Here is a 19,801-nt window from a genome sequence, read left to right on the forward strand (position 1 = left end):
AATATGCAAAATAATTCCACATATTAAAGAAGATGTCACCAGTAAGACGGGAAACGTATTTTCAGAGGGGTTGAGACATTTCCTCTCTTATTGGTGACATTATATATATATGAAAATATTTTAAAAAATGAAATTATACCGTGCCCTCCAAAACGTACCCCACAGCAGTCCATGGGCATGAGTAGGGCATGCCCACAATTATGTGCATTGGAATCCCATTAACATAAACGAGACTTGAGCACAACTAACTCTAATGGGTTGTGATGTGTGATGAGAAACTGAACAATGGAATTTGCTTCTTGAGGAAGCTGTGGACTCTCTTCGGAGACAAGGGAAGTGGAGAATCAATTCAGAATGCTAGGAAAAGCTTATCGCTCTTGCTTTCATGCATGGGCTTGACTTGATGGGACCCTTACTATCCTCATCCAGCAAACGTCAACTACTTTTAGATAATGAAGATTTCAGTGGGAAAAGATCCCATCTTCTACCCTTGAAATCAGAGGGACTTAACCTTGAACTATGATTCTATGGCGGCAATGTGCTGATGTGCATGGAATTTCAGGGCTGGAGCAAAAGATTTTGCTTAGTCACTGGAGTCGAATTAGTCCTACAATGCAACAATTGGGCCACGGAATATGGCACTATTGGGAAATCTGTAACTTTACTTGGGGTTTTGCTAGGATCGTAATGTTATCCATCTTATTAATGTATGTGGTAAATCTGGAATTCCTTTCGTTGTTTGCTGAAATGAAGAAAGAAATCTTTCTGAACTTCAAAGTGCTTTAGATATGATACATGCCTGCTCTTAAGGGATCACTTTATGGTGCTTCCTGTCGGATTCCTTTAAAAAATTGTGCATGGCCAACGTATGAAGCTCAGTTTTAAATTAAAATGGGGAATACAAAGACTACCACCTTATTGCCAAGTACTACCCCTCATGTCTGCACTGCTTATCTCTTTTTATATGGATAACTTAAATGTGTGAAAGGCAGACTGGCAGCCCTCAACTTCCACCTGAACCAACAGCTCATGGTATGGATCAATTAGTCCTCTAGATGAATAATGGCTGACCCCACAAAAGAAAAACAGAATAGATGGTGCTTGTTGTTCTTTTCTGAGTGTGAAAATTATAAAGTAAATTATAAGTAAGATCCAGGTGCTACTAGGTGAAGTCATGTACCCTTGACACAGACATGGGATGTTAACAATTAAATGGGAAAAGTGGGAAAGGTGTACATCCAAACTCCCTTAAGCATGTAGATTAGGTGTGGGGAACCTCTGGACCCCCAGATGTTGCTGAACTACAACTCCCATCAATGCCAGCAAGCATGGCCAATGGGCCAGGGGTGACGGGAGTTGTAGTTCAGCAACATCTGAGAAGGCCAAAGGTTCCCTGCAACTGATGTACATGGTTTGCATATATTGCACAGAAATATGAAATGGTTGGACTGATGCCTTCTTTGGAACAATGTAATCTTAGTGAAATGATAGGAAAAACTTCCAAGTAATAAATTCTTTTTATTCATTATTTCGTCTCTTCAGATGCAGTTATATATTAACTTGCATAGTAATGACAGTAAGTGAAAGGGTTCTGACCCTCAAAGGTTTGCTCCAAAATTTACCTTCCAGGACTTGGCTCTGACCCTCGAAGCACAGCCTTGAGGAAATCTCGTTTCGCTTCGTTGTTTGCCTGGTCCACATGGATCACTGTGAAGCCAAACAGGAAATGGCAACGGATGTAATTAGTTGCAACAAACAAAATTATTTTTCTGGTTAAGTATTTCCAAAGTAACTTCCTTTTGTTTTAAGTAATCAAAAATATTAGCCCAATTTTACCGAGGAATGCCATTATGAGGTGAAGAATTCCTACTAATTCTGCATATTTAAAATTTTTGTTTTAATAAAGGGGCTCATCTGACAAGGCAGATACCCAACCACTATGCAATTTCAGAGGAAGAAATCCCCCTGATTGTATCACTATATGGGAACACACTTGCACTCTATCAGTATTAATATTCCTCAAGCAAGGTCCAGCTGGCGTCCATGACTAACAATTCCTGTTTGTGACTCTGATGACTGTCAAGTGGCATGATCTGATTTTTCTTTCTTTCAATCTGAAAAACTGTGAAGGACCACACAGTAGCTCAGTAGTGGAACATATGGTTTTAATTCACAAGCTCCCAGGTTCATTCGCTGGCATCCCCACTTAAAGGATCCCTGGGATTGGGGCTGGGAAAGAGTCCTTAACCTAGTTTTCCCAACTTTGGGTTCCCAAATGTTGTTGGGAGTACAACTCTCATCATCCTTGACCATTGGTCCATGCTGGCCGGGGATGTAGTCCAACAACATCTAGAGACCCAAGACTGGGAAAGGCTGCCTTAACCCAAGGTCTTAAGAGAGCCAATCTCTGTCATAGACAACACTGGGCTAAATAGACCAATGGTCTTCCTCCATATAAAGTTGTTTGCTTTTGTTGGAAGACACTTTGAGTCCCATTTTGGGGGAAAAGCGACTAATAATAATGATGATGATAATAATAATAATAATATAAATCAGAATCATATGCATCATAGTGAGGGCACTTTGCTTATTCTCTCTCTCTCTCTAAAGCAAATGATTATGGGATAGTTCTTAACCCATTGTTCTGAGGGGCAGAATGAAAAACCAGAAGCAACTAAGCTGCAATTTTTTATAAATGAGAAATGTTTACTGAAACATTCTTGATCCAAGGCAGTGGGTGTAAATCACTGGCACCTCCGCTCGGGAACGCTCTACCCTGCTCATTAATCAGTTTCCCTCCTTGCTGACTTTTTAGAAAGAACCTGAAGATGTTGCTGTTCATATCTGCTTCAAATACGCTGCTGCCATTTCTGTCCTATGCTGCTGTTTCATCTGCTCTTTTTAAAGCTTCTCAAAGATTTGTCAGCCATCTCATGAATTCTTGCAATTAAGAAGCAGGGTATAAATATTTTAAACAATGCAAACAAATGAACCAGCATATGAAGAACATAAGAAGAGCCATTCTGGATCAGACAAATGGTTCCTATCCAGTGAGGTCCGCCCACTTGCTTTGCTGATATCTTTCCCCAGCGGCTTTTGATGGACTCAGCTGATCTTGTTCTACTCTTGGTGTGCCGCCAAATCTTCCTGTGGCTGTTATGGGAGGGGGGTTGTTTGTGTATGCCTGTATGTGTATATGAATTGTAGGTGTTTGTATGAAAATGTCAATGTCTTAAATGAATTTATAATAGCATAATGGATTTATATTTTAAATGGAAGTTGCTTTTAGGTAAGAAGTGCCTAAGTCGTCATCGTTGTCATCATCATAGCACCAACCCAGGATCCGGGTGCCCAGAATAGCTGGATGCTCCAATGAGAAGCCCACAAACCAGGCATGGAAAACATCATCCCTCTCTCGCTGTTGCTCCCAAGCAAATGGCACAGAGAGAGGCACGTTGCCCCTGTACTACAGGAAATCACATTGAGCTTCAACGTTAGGTACAACTTCCTAATGGTAAATGCAGCTCTGCATTGGAACAAGAGGCACAGGAAAGCAGTGTAATTTGGTGTGTTGGTTTTTTTTGGGCATAGGGGGTCACCTCAACAAATGGAGAGACAAAACACTTAAAAGGTTTCTGCTGGATATTCATGTGATGGGCTCTACCTCACTGAATGGGGATGGGTTAAAAAAGGATCCATGCAGAAGATTCCACTGCTCCAATCCAGAACTACGTATGCATGCTGAAACATATATGGAGCTACTGTGTGCCCCAGCTTCTTTCTTAGCTTCAACTGACATAAATTTCGCTGCTGTGTATGCATGGAAAGGCACTCTCGCCTGGACCATCCCAAGCACAGAAAGCTGGACACAAGACCTCCTGCAACTAGCAGTCCATGAGGAAATTCTGCTCTATAAGCCACATAATTTACAGGAAATGGGGGTGCCACAGCATCTGATTGTCCTGATGCACAACCTATACTGTGGACAAGAGATTACTGTAAGGACAGAATATGGAGAAACCGACTGGTTCCCCATCGGAAAGGGTGTGAGACAGGGGTGTATTTTATCACCCTATTTATTCAATCTATACACAGAACATATCATACGGAAAGCGGGATTGGACCAAGATGAAGGAGGTGTGAAAACTGGAGGGAGAAATATCAATAATTTAAGATATGCAGACGATACCATACTACTAGCAGGAACCAGTAATGATTTGAAACGAATGCTGATAAAAGTTAAATAGGAAAGCATAAAAGCAGGACTACAGTTGAACGTCAGAAAGATTAAAGTAATGACAATGGAAGATTTATATAACTTTAAAGTTGACAATGAGGACATTGAACTAGTCAAGGATTATTAATACCCTGGCACAGTCATTATCCAAAATGGAGACAATAGTCAAGAAATCAGAAGAAGGCTAGGACTGGGGAGGGCAGCTGTGAGAGAACTAGAAAAGGTCCTCAAATGCAAAGATGTATCACTGAACACGGAAGTCAGGATCATTCAGACCATGGTATTCATGATCTCTATGTATGGGTGTGAAAGTTGGACAGTGAAAAAGGCGGATAAGAGAAAAATCAGCTCATTTGAAATGTGGTGTTGGAGGAGAGCTTTGCGCATATCATGGACTGCGAAAAAGACAAATATTTGGGTGTTAGAACATATTAAATAAAAACTGTCACTAGAAGCCAAAATGATGAAACTGAGGTTATCATACTTCAGACACATTATGAGAAGACATGATTCAGTAGAAAAGACAATAATCCTGGGGAAAAACAGAAGGAGTAGAAAAAGAGGAAGGCCAAACAAGGGATGGATTGATTCCATAAAGGAAGCCTGAACTTACAAGATCTGAACAGAGTGGTTCATGACAGATGCTTTTGGAGGTCACTGATTCATAGGGTCGACATAAGTCATAATCGACACGAAGGTACATGACAACAACAAAACCACACAAAAAGTCAAACTTCAAAGAGATTTGGAGTGCATTTTTGGAACTCTTCACCGCATAAGAACTACAACTAGAAGAAGTGGGAGGCACAATGCAATGCAGGGGCAGACATGGCTCCAAATCAGTGGCTGTGAATCTGGAGCCCAGCAGAACCCTGCCACTCATTTATCTTAACCCTTATCTGAGCATATGAACCCGAACACTGCAGAGCATGCCAAACAACTGAGCATCAGAAACAAAAATGCATGCAAAGAAAAAGAAAGGGACATGAGGGCAAAGGGAGGTGTACAAATACACCAGAAATACAAAAAGTGCAAGAGAGCTCCACTAGCAATGCTGTATAAAATGGGAATACTGGGCCAATTAATCCAGAGTTGGCCCTGATTGCCAACACAGTCTCCAGTTCATATTTTATTTAAATGGATCCTGTAAAAAGTGTGCGGAAAACCCAGTTTTTAAAATGCTCACTTCTTAAAACTTCAACAGTGTGAACAGAACACATGTGAAAGGTCAAACTATGGTACATTAAAGAAGAGTACACTAATTTTAACACACACACATATGATTTGGGGGGAAGAGAACAGGGTGGAGGAAGAGCCACCTGTCCTTTTCTGTGCTTCCTAAGGGAAAAAAAAATCAACAATGAAAGCCGGAATTGAAGTCAGAAGAGTCATGTGATCCAATTGTCATATCGCTGGCAGCTTTATGCGCACACTGTCAGAAGAGATACAAGCAGCATCTAAGAATGCCACACAGTTGTCATTTCCTGTTAATGGCCCTGGCAGTCATGACTGTAAAAAGCCAGTGGCTTTTATTGCCTCGCAATGGAGGGGATTTACAGTGGTTTCTTTCACCCGGTGAAAGCCAGTGATAGCGATAATGTATGGCAGAACGCTTGTCCTTTCTGTCAGCCTCAGTAATTTAATCCTCCTCTCCTGCCACAACAGGCAGCAAGAAAGACTTCTAGACCAGCAGAGTGGGAAAGATACACCCTGACATTTATCTCTCTGTATCTCTTATAAAATAATAATACCCCCCCCCAATTCAGGTTACATTGTCGACACCATTTTGAAGCACCTTTCAACATCACAGGCACACGCATGAAGTTGCAAATTAAAGCATTAAGGCCCTATCTGCACTATAAATTTAAAGCATTATTATACTACTTTAAACAGTCATGGCTTCACTCAAAGAATCCTGTAGAACTGTAGCTTGTTAAGGGTGCTGAGAGTTGTTAGGAGACCCCTCTTCCCCTCACAGCGCAACAATTCCCAGAGTGGTTTAAACAATCCATCCCTCTTCCCAGTGGGTCTCTGATGGGAATGCAGGTCTCCTAACAGCTCTCAGCACCCTTAACAAACTACAGTTCTCAGGATTCTTTAGGGGAAGCCATGACTGTTCAAAATGATCTCAAACTCATTTAAAGGGATAGTGAGCATTTATCATTACTACGGGGGTGCGGAAGAAATTGATAAAAATAGAGTGGCTGCAGATCATCAGCTATTGGTAAAACTGGGCAGACTGAGAGACAAATGAGAAATTCCCCAGTTCAAACCTTGCCTCTGCTACAGTAGTGTACTGGCAAATTCAGAAGTGCAGGGTCCCTTCATGATAGTCACACCAGGCCCCCACAGAGCCACACCCCTTCTTAGACTTTTCCTAATCTCCCTTGCTCTCCATGTCACCTCTGAGTCCACACTCCACTACAACAGATGTCTCTAAGATCCATTCAGCATGGAAGGGAAGGCTGCATGTTAGTTACTGGGAAGAGTCTACTCAGTGGCTGACTCACCTCCCTCTGGCTAGCTCTAGTCAGCATGGAAGGACAAGGACTCTTCTCAGCGGCTAACACACTTCCCTTTCATGCCGATTGGTTTGTGCATAGGGACCTGGCTGGGACCTTGCTCCCCAAAAAGGGGTGTATGACCTCCCCGTGACCCTGGACAACTACCCCCCTGCTCTCTGCTCTGCTATGAAACCATTAAGTGGCCTTAGGAAAACTACTCTCTCTTGGACTCAGTCCTATGGGGGATGATAGCACTGACTTACCTTACAGGGCTGTTGTTAAGGTTTACAGATTTGGTAATGCACAAGCTTTCTAAATGCTCGAAATTGTTATGCAAATTGCTGCCACTACCCAGGCTTTTAATGGTTTTTAAGTGATTGATTAGTCTAAATTTTGCTGCTGTTTTTAATCTGCTGAAGTTCTTTTGGTGTTATACCAATGTTTGTTCTTCTGACATATTGTTAGTTGTTCTTTTTTATGTTGTAAGCTTCCTTAAGAACTATGGTTTGTATGCTGGATATTAATATTTTAAATAGGGAAATTATTTGTGCCAGCTCCCAAGCTCTCATCCAAATTCCCTTAATGCTGCTACCCACTAACTTGGAATATGGATAGTCTTGAGGAATCACACTGCACCGCTTAACACATGTCAGATGAAGAAAATCAATTTCTTCCCCCCAAGCCGCACACTAAATCTTATATGCTGTGCTTCTGAACTTTTCTGTGAAGTTTCACAGGCTCTCACTTATTTGGAAAGCAAAACACAACAACTCTCATTTTCATTTCACTGTATGTGCTTTTTCTTTTTAAAATACTTCACTAATTTAAAGCTTCCTGAAACACTTATGGGTTTTTTTGGGGGGGGGGCATGGACAGGGATCTGCTCTAAGACCTGAAAGGGTTTACTATTTAAACAAGAAAATAAACTGATTAAATGTAGGAAGGAGGAACTGTGGCTTGTACTGATGCAAGGAAATTAGCAGAAGAGGAAATTAACAGGAATACAAGGAAATTAACAGGAATATACAAACACACACAGTGTCTAATAAAGTGAGAGACAAAATGCAGCTAGATAAAAATCACAATAAAAACACACCAGGAAATAGCAAATAAATACCCCAAAATACAACACCATGCGTTAAAACAAGATCTTTAACACAGGCAGCAGTAAACGTTAAATGCTGACTGGAACAAAAAATGTCTGCAGTAGTCATCTAAAAAAATAGGTCCCAAGCGTTTTCTCCACTGTCTGGGAGCGTCATAGTCTCTGTGTGCTTGTTCTGAAAATGTTCCAACACATGTGCAGGGATAGAGGAATCTGTTTTAAATTGGTTTATACAAGGAATCTGGCAGTTCTCACCTGGCTGACCTTTGTCCACACCAGACCATCTCTTGCAACAACTGCCCGCTTATGTCTGAGCTTCTCATGCACTGTTAGTTGTTCTTTGCCATGGCTGGCGTTAGTACCCAGCAAGCCCAAGCAGCTGCTTGGGGCCATATAGATATTGAAGGACCCGCTTAGCAAAGGTCCCGCTGCCGGTGGCAATAAGCCTCCAAACACCAGTTGCTGGGAATCACAATTGGGGAACGTGGTGTTGCGCTTAGGTCCTACTTATGATCTTCCCATTGGGGCACCTGTTTGGCCACTGTGAGAACAAGATGTTGGACTAGATGGGCCACTGGCCTGAGCCACCAAGGCTCTTCTTACGTTTGGATGAGCCAAGCTACAAGTGCAAGATGATCGCGGCTAACCTGCCCACTGCCCTCTCAGTATTTAGGTAATCAGCAGAGGGGCATGGGAAACAAGGATCATGTAAGTGAATAGGCGGACTCTTCCTTGCCAAGGCCCTCCATCAAACTCCTGGATTGTCCCTGTGATAAAGTGAGCCCACTTATACCAGGTCTCTCAGCTCCAAGTCTAATTTCTTACAATCACACTGTCCAAATTATTTATTATTTATTCATTTATTTATTAAATTTATATACCGCCCGACTAGCAATAGCTCTCTGGGCGGTGAACATAAAACAAATGCAGATGATTGTATCTCAGCTTAAATAAATCAAGATACGAACGAGCCTTTCACCCACGTATGTAACCCCCTTTGTGACACCAACCAACCAATCAACCAGCCAGCCAGCCTTAAATTAAAATAGTTTTTAATTTCTTCCAAACTGGGAAACTATGGCTGCCAGCTTCAGAACAAGCCAGGATATTAAAACTATGGTTTGAAGTTGGTTTAATACCATGGCTTGTTCTGAAGCTAGTAACCATGGTTTCTCTGTTTGGATAAAAGGGGAAAACTATGGTTAGAGATTTCGCAAAGGGGTTGCACATGAAGGAAAAAGGCTTGTTCATATGTTGGCTTCTTAAGCTGGAACAAAATCTTCTGCGTACAGCCACTGTCTTTCAGATATTACTCTATACACCATGATAATGTACCTGGGCAATCCACCAGTATTTAGATTTCATGAGCTTTGAAGGGATGCTGAAAAACAGTGTGAAGGCGTGCTTCATTGTACTGGTGTCCTTATTTGTGAATCCTTCAGGATTTTGCTATGACCATGAGGACTAGAAATATACTTCTCCCAAAACTTCAGTACTAACATACATCTCAAAATAGAACAGTTTGCCAAAATCTTTCCACTGGGCCTATGTTTCTGTCCCTCGTTCTGAATCAAGTCCTCACTGGGGGGGGGGATGCTTTAAAATAATTTTCTGTGTTGTGTACATCAAAAGTTCCTTTCCTCTATGATCCTACTCTGAATCCAAAGAGTATCCAGACATTAATTCTCTTCTTTCCTTCACTTGAATCACCTCAGGTATCTACAATTTGTCCAAATAATCAACTACTCATTCCTCAGAGCCAAAGGCTTCTGATCTATATAAGTCTCATAAAAAACTTCAGAAGATTTCATTAATCTTTCCCCTTTCTATTGTCAATTCCCAAGCAGGTTTATATACAGCCAAGATAACATTCTTTAGGTCCGTGATCATTAATCTTATTTCCAGGCCCCTTTTCCTGCCTCCTCAGCACTCTAGTGGCAATATTCTCTCAGCCCTATGAAATATAAATGCTATTTCCTTGTTATCAGTGTCTATCAACTGAACTTAATCTTTGTTATTTCAATTATGGTGGCCTTGTCTGGGGAAAAAAAATCATTTTGTCAAGGTGAAATTAAGAGTCGACCCCAACAGTGTAACTATCTATTCTGAGTTGGAGAAAGTATGAGGCCTGCTTGCTTGCATCTACAATATTGCCCCTTTAAAGTTAAGAATCATCACTAGGATTCAGTTTGAAAACATGAGCATGACACTTGCCCGCTTACTATTGCTTTCCCATCCTCACAGATCAAGTTATTTTAAAAAACCTCCTCACACTGAAGCCCTATTCTAGGGGTAGCCAACCTGGTGCCCTCCAGATTTGTTGGACAACAACTCATAACACCCTAAGAAGAGCCTTCAGGATCAGGCCGGTGGCCCACCTAGTCCAGCATCCTGTTCTCACAGTGGCCAACCAGATGCCCATGGGAAGCCCGCAAGCAGGACCTGAGCACAATACCACTCTCCCCTCCTGCAATTTCCAGCAAGTGGTTTTCAGAAGCATAATGTCTCCGACTGTGGAGGCAGAACTAGTAGCCTTTGATACCATTATCCTCTACAAATTTGTCTAATCCTCCTTTAAAGCCATCACTGCCTCCTCTGGGAGCGAGTTCCATAGCTTAACTATGTGCTGTGTGAAGAACTACTTCCTTTTATCTGTACTGAATCTTCCATCATTTGGCTTCATTGGATGTGCACAATTTCTAGTGTTGTCAGGGAGAGAGAAAACCTTTCTTCTATCCATTCTCTCCTTGCCATGCATAATTTGTGTTTTTAAATTGTTCTGTGTGTTTTAAAATTTGTATATTTGTTTTTGATGTTTTTAATTGCTGTAAACCACCCAGAGAGCTTCGGCTATGGGGTGATATATAAATGTAATAAATAAATACATAAATAAATAAAAATCATGTCACCTCTTGTCTCTAAACTAAAAATCCTCAAATGTTGCAACCTTTCCACACAGGGGAGCCACTCCATTCCTTTGGTCATTTTAGTTGCCCTTTTTTGAACATTTCCCAACTAACTCTTCAATATCCTTTTTGAGGTGAGGTGACCAGCACTGTACACAGTATTCCAAATGCGGTCGCACCATAGATTTATACAATGGCATTATGGTACTAGATTTATTTTCAATACCTTTCCTCATGATCCCTAGCAGAGAATTTGCCTTTTTCACAGTTGACGCACCAGGGGTCAACATCTTCATTGAGCTATCTACTATGACCACATGGCCTCACTCCTAGTCAGTCACTGCCAGTTCAGACCCCATGAGCATATATGTGAACTCTCTTCAACCCCAACCAGAGTGGCCAATGATGGTCAGGGGTGATGGAAGTTGTAGTTCAACAACAGTTGGAAGGTCCTACTCATCGGTTTTGAACTCCCACAGTCCTTCTGAATATGGTTAATCCCAATACATACAGAAGAGTTTCAGACTGTGCCTGGAGGTCCCACACTGATCTACTCTATGTACACAAGGCCTACGTACATACAAGCTATCTAAGCAATCTGGAACCCTGCAAAAGGTGTGGATTGTGTGGAGGTAGCCTAAGAATGTCAGATGCAGGTTTTATGGTCCCATAAAGCAAGATGCCCCCAGTGCCCCCCCACACTAAGCCCAATCTCCACTGTTGCCCAGTGGGAGAGGCAAAGCAAGTGAGCAGACAGTGGCGGTGGCAGCTGCTGCTACTTCCTTCCGCCTCTATTGCTACTCACTCAACTGGTCTCTAGCCAGAAGGAAAAAATGGGTGAGTAATTGGGCCCTGAGGAAGAGAAGCAGCAGGGTGAGGAAGTCAGCAGTGGGTGCCCTGTAAGGGCGTGGGCCTTGGCAAGTGCCCAATTATGCCGATTTCCAGCTGGCCCAGGGGTCAAAGCATACACAACTTGTCACGAGGGATCTACCTGTACAGAGTGTACCAACATATGGAGGTCAGTGACAGGTGCTGATTTTACCCTTAATCAGGACTTCTTTTTAGTAAATGGCCAACCCATTCAACCCCAGGGATCTTATCCTGCAACCAATGCAGCCAACATGGTGCCCTACAGATGCTATGGACTACAGCTCCCATCATCCCTGACCATAGGCCATGCTGGCTGGGGCTAATGGGAGCTGGGCTTCTATGGAATTGTGAGGAATGCTTGGAGGAACATAGCAGGGAACAGGGTGAGATAGTCATATGCTAGTAGTTAATTTGAGCTTGGGACTATAGAGATTATAACCTCCTGGATATAGGACTGGTTTGGGGGCAGATCCCAGAGCTGGATCAGGATATTTTTTTGGGGAGGGGGGTTGGACTTGGGACTCAGGAGCTCTATCACCTGCGACCATGAAGAATTCAATGTTATTTTTCTTCTCCTTTGTGTGAATTCATTGCATCTATATTTATCTTGTCCCAGCCCCAGACATGTCCAATCAGAAAGTGAACTTAAGGAAACCACTAGTCTTCTTATACATAATGCGTTCCCCACCCTGATGCCTTCCAGATATTTTAGACTACAGCTCTCATCAGTGCCAGATAGCGCAGCGGGCAAGCAACATACCGACTGACTGGATATGGGACTGGCAGATTTACATCACTTTCAGTGGAATGTTTAACTATGAGGAGAATAGATGTTGGCATTATCTATAATCCCAATAGTTGAGGTTTTTCAATCTTTTCCTGAATTCACTTACCGTAGATCATCTTAACATCTTTATGTGGGTAGATCAGTCCATGTAAAAACAAAACAAAGCCCAAAACACCTTAAAGGCTGCTTAATCACCAAGAAGGCAACGGAATCACAGCCTGTCTTAGAGTCTCCCCTTAATTAATGTATTTTCCCCCTTAGAAGCCTTCAAATCTTTAAAAAAATTATTGCTGCTTATGTGGCAGTCTTTTCGTAGTCTCCAAATTAAAAGACAATCTGGCTTCATTATAGTATAACAATAAAATTTCATTTATTAATTTTAAGACTCCCTTGCTTCTACCTATAGATTAAAAAAAAGCGCACAGGCTTCAAGAACTGAGAGCACTAAATCATTACAATAAGTGTTGCTTATTATGCTGGAATTCCAAAAGGTCTCTTTGTCTCAGCTAAGATGTAAAGCAGTTTATTCTTTTTTTAAAGTCAATCACAGTGCTAAGATATAAATATAATGAGAATTCAATAAAAAAGGTATTATTTACCAAGAAATAATGATTTCTCAAATTCCATCTGGATTTATCGTGATTTTTCCCATACAAAATCCAGGGGACTGCTGGTTTCCCCTCTAAGCTCAAAGTACACTTCCTTCCCCAATCATATAAATCTCAGTTTTATTAAAGACAATATTCAATTAACCCCAAATATTCTACATACCCAAATCTAATTAGGCATGAATAAGAAATGGAGTAAAAGCTATAGTAAACACACACACACATTCTGACTTCATTACTATTAGATTATTGGCTCTCTCACTGACATTATCAAACAGCAAATTCATTAGGACACTTCCTTGATATGCTGTTCCCTTACCAGGAAAGCTGGCAGAAAGGAGAAATTAGATGGCCAGTTATTGAAGTAATGCTCTATGAAGGACAAAGCAGCCACTTTGGAAATGAGTGGCGAGTTAAAACTTTGTGGCAAATACAGCAAAACGTATTTTTCAAGAGAGATTATGTATTCCTAGCTATATATGCAACTGAAATCCCAGGTTGCCACGCAGTTAGGATTCATCTTAAAAACAAGATGGCACCACCAGACAATTTAAAGCAGGGTTGGGGAACCTTTGGCTCTTCAGATGGTTGCTGGACTACAATTCTCATCATCCCCAACCACTGGCCATCCTGAGAGGGGCTGATGGGAGCTGGAGTCCAGCAACATCTGGAGGGCCACAGACTCCCCGTCACTGGTTTTAAAACCCTGGCTTACAAAGACACAAATGGACTCTGCAAATTCCAGCTGGCTAAATAATCACAGTTTTTGGATAATCCAGACTCACATCTTCATGTTCTGCACAGTCTTTATTGATGGTGGGTGGAAGGTGGGGACAAAACTAGAACTGTCTCTGCCTGTCATTAGCTCTGGCTCCACCTACTGTTGACCTCCTGCGTTATGCCCTTCCAGTCCCGATAGATATCAGCCACCACTGCCTGGTAATATCAGTTCTCTATATTGCTGCTGCCACTGCTTTCTAAAGGTGCAATTTTATGGTTAGATGGTAATGGAATAGTTTCAGCTTGTGTGTGTCCTTTGTGTGTCCAGTTGATGGATCTTGGCCTTCTAGTAAAATAAAAACGTAGATCCTTGAACTCTACCTTTCCTTTCACATAATTTGTGTGGCTTAATAGTGCTCACATAATCTTTGCCTAGTATTTCTTTTTCTATCCCTGTTCCCATTTCTAATGCGCAATCCCAACCCCAGGCATGTGATGCAGGGGTGGAATTTGCTGTTCTGTGCTAGAGACTGGGTATCAAATAGAAGCTGACTGGTACCTCCAGTAGAGGCAACCCAGACCATTCAAAACCAGGCAGTGTTCCCGCATCTGGAACAAATATACTTGGAACAGAGTAGGACTGTGAAGAAGGCATCTCACTTTAAAACCTGAATGTGCATGCTGGCTTTGCCATGGGAGTAACAAGATTTTCTTGTTTTTAAAAAATAGTATGTTACAAAAAAAACCCTGTTTGGTATCAGTTCATATAAGATGTTTGAATTGCTAGAATTAAAATGAGGGCAGTTTCTTTGCTGGAATAAAAGTTTAATAAAGCTGTTTGAATTGACTATGCAGTAAATTTAGAAGCCTAGAATTAAAAAAAAATGAAGTCACAAAAAGCCTTTTTATAATGCCTGAAAAATGAATGCCATTATAATAAACAAAGTTGGCTGATAACACAATTTCGCTCCTAACTTCAGCCTTCTGACACAGAAAAAATACAGACTAGATAGAGTGCAGTCAAATAAATAGCAAAGCTTCTGACACAAACAGCTGGATGAGTTCCTGACTGGCTACATTGCTTGGAACAGATGTGTACCAAAGATACATGCAGGTTTTCACTATAAACTTTCTTATGGGGAACACTGGATTTCAAATATTCTGGTGGATTAACAAATCCATGGCTGTTTTCTGTATTTTACTGCACGACAATGTGCCATCAAAATGTATTACTGCCTGGCGTAAGGAATAACACTCATCTGTTTATATGCAACACTTTAGTGTTATGCATAAAAATGATTTGGAGGTACAATCTGCAAAGCACTGATCCCTGCCAAGCACCACTGAACTAAAACAGGGGTTAGCAAAGGATGTTCCTCCATTTCTTTGCCTTGTTGATGTTATTTTTCAAACCCTGGGTGATATTTAATCACAAGTAAGTTGGATGTAATTCTAGTGAATATGGTGGAAGGTCATCTATTCGCTGATGGACCAGTTTCTCCTTATTTCTTCTTATCCTGCAATTAAGTGTTGGGAACTATGAGCCAGGTTTTTATCAAATTGTAAAGACATAAAGAAATTACTATTAATGAGGTTTTTTGTTTCTTTGTCTAGCTTCCGATTTGATCATTTTTTCGCCATCTTATTTTCAAACCTCTCCCTGGAACAATGATGAGAAATGTCCCCTTTTAAACAAGTGGAATGAAAATTGGGATTCTTGCTCTCGCAATACACTTCTACGTGCTCCATTATAAGTATCTTGGAAGGGAGCATGTAGACCAGGGGTGGCTAACTGTAGATCAGCCTTTCCCAACCTTTGGGTCTCCAGATGTTGTTGGACTACAACTCCCATCAGCCCCAGCCAGCATGGCCAATGGTCAGGAATGATGGGAATTGTAGTCCAGCAACATCTAGGGACCCAAAGGTTGGGAAAAGCTGCTCTAGATGCTGCTGAACTACAACCAACCATTCCTGGCCATTCCAGCAGGGGCTGAAGGGAGCTGTAGTCCAGGTACATCAAGAGCACCATGTCAGCCACACTTGATGTAGACCATGGGTTATGTTTTGCGTATCCTTGTTTTAATCAACTAAATATAAAGGTGCCAGAGATCTTGAATGGGAGAGCCTGTGACACCATGACAGCATGCAAGGTAAGGAAACTGCTGGTCCCATCTTAGCCACACAATAGTTGGGTACGTTACTACAGCTTCCAGCCCAGCCCGGTGACACAGAGGAATACAATATAATCCCGTTCTGGTTGTATAAAAACTGCTAATTCTGAATTGGCTCCTCAGTCTGAGAAACATTTCACTTGTCTACAGACAAAGCTGACAACCCCACTAATCCTCTAGCTCAGTGGTTACCAATTCCCCCCCCTCCACAGACCACTTCAAAATTGATGAGGGTGTTGGTGGACAACTTAATGATTTTTCTGCCTGTTGTAGCAACTGTAATGTGCTGCATGATCTTTAATTGTATTTGTGTGGCTAATTTTATTTCTGATGTTGCATTTTATTGCATTACAATTTGAATTCCACAGTATTCAAACTGTAAGTTTAATACAAATTATAATAGACATGCCACGGACCACCTGAATAAAGCTTGTGGACCACCAGTAGTCCATGACCACAGTTTGGGAACCTTTGCTCTAGCTTGACCACCTGAGAAATTGGCAGCATACCTCACAGGCATCAGTCCTGACACCAAGTTAACTTTGCCATTTAGGCTATGAGCTTCCTGAAGGCAACTGTTTGGCTGCTGTGGGGAACAGGATGCTAAGGTAAGATGGAACCTTGCTCTATCCATCAGGGCTTTTCTCATGTATTTTGGAGCACTATTTACAAAATGCCTATGAGATTATTTTCAACTGGAATCACTTTCAAAGAAGATATTTAACTGGTGACTTAGAAATGTTAACACAATACATATCTGATGAACACATACCATGGCTATAATTGTAGTAGACCCACTGCCCACTTTTGGGTTTAGGAAGCGATACTGGGGTTTCTTCTGCTGGGAAACTGGAGAACTTGCACTCTACAAACAGCCGTTGTATTGTGTTATCCATGGAAATCTGGGATTCTGTGAGACTGAGGGATACGATTTCAATCCGGATTTTTTCAGCAGACTACACCAAAAATTAAAAAAGAAAGAAAAAAAAGCACATGCATATACTTCTTGTAATGCCAAAGTGTCACAACATGCAAATCGCACCAGATGTTTTGGATGATAAAACATGACTGATAGTTTATGTCAGAGCTACAATGAGGTCCTGATGCTCTGCGATTTGTAGTTAACACTGTCACTGCAACAGGCTGGAGATTTATACTGTATGCTGACAAAACCTCTTCGCTAGTCCTGCTGCTGGAGACGCCGAGGATTAAACCTGAAACCTTAAAAGTGCAAGGCATGCAGCTATGGCCCCACATCAGTGATATAAGTGTGAAAATTGTTGCTTTACATCTCAAAGACAGTTTTCTGAGCCACGTGTACTGTTCTCAACAATTGAGTGTTGCTTAATCTTAAGTGGGAACTGCAGTTAGTTTTAACTATGATTTATCTGGACACACCAGTATCAGAAACTATAGCATGGTCTTGTCTTGTTCGGATAAACCAGAGTTTAAAAAAAAAAAAACCCACCCCCAAACATTTTATCCTGTGTCAAACAAAATGATGAATCTGTGGTTAGTGACAAATGGTAGCTTCTTAAGTTGCTGATGTGCTGAACTATGAGAGGGGAGGGAAGGAGCAGATGAGCCCAAGACCTGCTCATGCAGCACTAAACTATGGTTTAGTGTTACATCCAAATGTGGCCAAAAGTCAGGTTTGCATATACTGCTAAACCACGGTTTAGCAGGATATGAACAAGCCTCAAAGTCTCAATGAAGCCTTGGGCTTAAGTGCGTCCCCTCCCACATAACTAGGAAAAGAAATAAACCATGGTTCTATTTCAGTTTCCTCAATTACTGCCATATCCTTATCTCCAGATCACAAATTGTGGTTTAAAATAACTCTAGTCAGTTGCAAAACAAGCCAACTTCAAACAATGGATTATGAAGCAGGCTTTTTTTAAAAAAAAACTAGTTTATCTTGAACTACAACTCCTGGTTCATACATAACAAGTCAGAAACTGGGGAAACCAAAACTGAATACTGATGAATTTCTCCTCCTGGGTGTGTGGGTGGAAAAGAAGGGGATGACTGAGGCCAAGTTTTGCTCAGGCTCACAAAGGCTAGTGCAAATGCTAAACCATGGTTCAATGTTTAATGCAAGCCATCTCAATGTGTCAAAGATCTGCCACAAGGCGACCTTTCCTTTACCATTTCCATGGGATGTTACTGCACCCATACATCCATAAAGTCTGCTGGGAAGATCTGCAGTTTTAAGCAATCAATCAAAATGTGTTTGGGAACTGCAGTCAATTATGTCTCTTTGGTGTGCCCATCACATGCTTCAAACATTTGGAGACGTGGATCTCCTTCACAATAACAGGTTTTCTTGCTGCAAATACCAATGTATCCTCAGTGGTTGTAACTAATGTTAGTCCTACTGAGAGTAGGCTAGCTGAAATTGATGGACATGACTAATTTAGGACCATTAATTCAGTGGCTCTACTCTGAGTAGGACTTAACTGGATTCAACCACAGGCTGTCAATTTTACCATAAGGGTATGAGTTTACAAGACTGCTTCACCATGCAAAGATGCCAGGGAAAAGTCACTTCATGGTGATTTCAAAAGTGCACAAGTAAAGTGAATTGTATCTACGGTCACATTCACACCTTACATTTAATGCATATTTAACGCACATGGCTTCCCCCAAACAATCATGGGAATTGTAGCTTTGTGAGGGATAAATTACAGACCCCAGAATTCTTTGGAGGAAGCAATGTGTTTTAAATGTATGGTGTGGATGTGACCTATGACTATACAAGTGTGTTTAAGGTTTAAAATGCACTGTACCCTTATTTGGGCAAGGTTTTCATGTCAAATACTAACAGGGTAGTACACAAACATTTTCCTGAAGAAGTCAGTGGTTTCAAAGAACACACAACCACTGTGATTACAAAATTAGACTACACAGAAGAACATTCAATGGATGAAATTCTGCTCTTCAAAGAGCAAACCTTGCAGATCTCAGCTGTCAAGTTCTTCTTAACTTTTCTCTTTATAGCTCCTCTCTACATCAAAGACTATTTCTCCTGTGTGTGGAATTTGAAGGCTTCTGGTAGTAAATTCAAATCACTAACTTTGCAGTAATAATTACAGAATGAGAACAACAAGAGTGACCAGCTTTCTAGAGGGCTGGCATTCAAATTGCAAATCAATGTAATATTAAAGTTCAACATGGCAATTGTTGATGTGTTTTCAAAATATATTCTATAATTAATCATTTGAATAGTTTTGAATATCCCTCTGTAAAAAAACAAGTATATGTCCTTAATAAAGAACAATATTCATTCCTGTCAACCTCTTTCAATATTTTATGAAATAACTTCACCCCCACCTTTTTCAAAAGACATTTTCTTTTATTATGTATCCTAAGACACTTTAACTAAAAACCCAAATCTGAATATTTCAATAAGGTTGTTTTATTATTCAGTAGATTCATGGAAATTTTACTAGGATGACAGAGAAAATTCCACACCATTCTGTCTCCGCTAATACAGGTACACGGCTTCAGCTGGCAATATTACTAGGATTAGCATAGTATGATGAAATATTTAAAGGAATTTTTTTCTAAAAACCTAATAAATCAAATGACTGCCAAATGTCATTAAAGTGATGGTCTTTGACTTGAATATGCTTTTCATATTCAAATTTGAAAAGAAAGAGATGAAAGCCTGGAAAGGTTACTCAGTTTCAACTAATAACCTCAAGCGCTCTACATTCACATGCATAAAAAATGAAATTGCCTCTATTGTCTAATTTTACTTCAGAAACAACTCCTTTCACTTTCCATTGTACAGATATATTAGAAGTATTTTTAAGTGATATTCGGAGTCATTCCCCTCCAACTATTTAACTGGGTTGTCAAAACCAGCTCAAGCCACGTCGGTCATTTAC

The 19,801-nt window shown here is 40.9% G+C and overlaps 1 protein-coding gene across 4 annotated transcripts in view; it reads right to left on the reverse strand.

The window, feature by feature from the left end:
* The window catches only part of RPGRIP1L (RPGRIP1 like), an 89,389-nt gene that overhangs the window by 5,375 nt on the left and 64,213 nt on the right, over positions 1 to 19,801 (reverse strand). For 2 of the 4 annotated variants that reach the window (XM_061593991.1, XM_061593990.1), the window contains exons 23-24: positions 16,681 to 16,864; positions 1,623 to 1,707 (exon numbers count right to left, since the gene is read on the reverse strand). In XM_061593991.1, the coding sequence (XP_061449975.1) occupies positions 1,623 to 1,707; positions 16,681 to 16,864 (269 nt within the window). Of the gene's footprint in view, positions 1 to 1,622; positions 1,708 to 15,115; positions 15,255 to 16,680; positions 16,865 to 19,801 lie in introns of those variants that run through there. The other 2 variants (XM_061593992.1, XM_061593994.1) reach the window with 2 other exon arrangements.

The sequence above is a fragment of the Rhineura floridana genome, chromosome 13 (genome assembly GCF_030035675.1).
Source record: "Rhineura floridana isolate rRhiFlo1 chromosome 13, rRhiFlo1.hap2, whole genome shotgun sequence".
Taxonomy (NCBI): domain Eukaryota; kingdom Metazoa; phylum Chordata; class Lepidosauria; order Squamata; family Rhineuridae; genus Rhineura; species Rhineura floridana.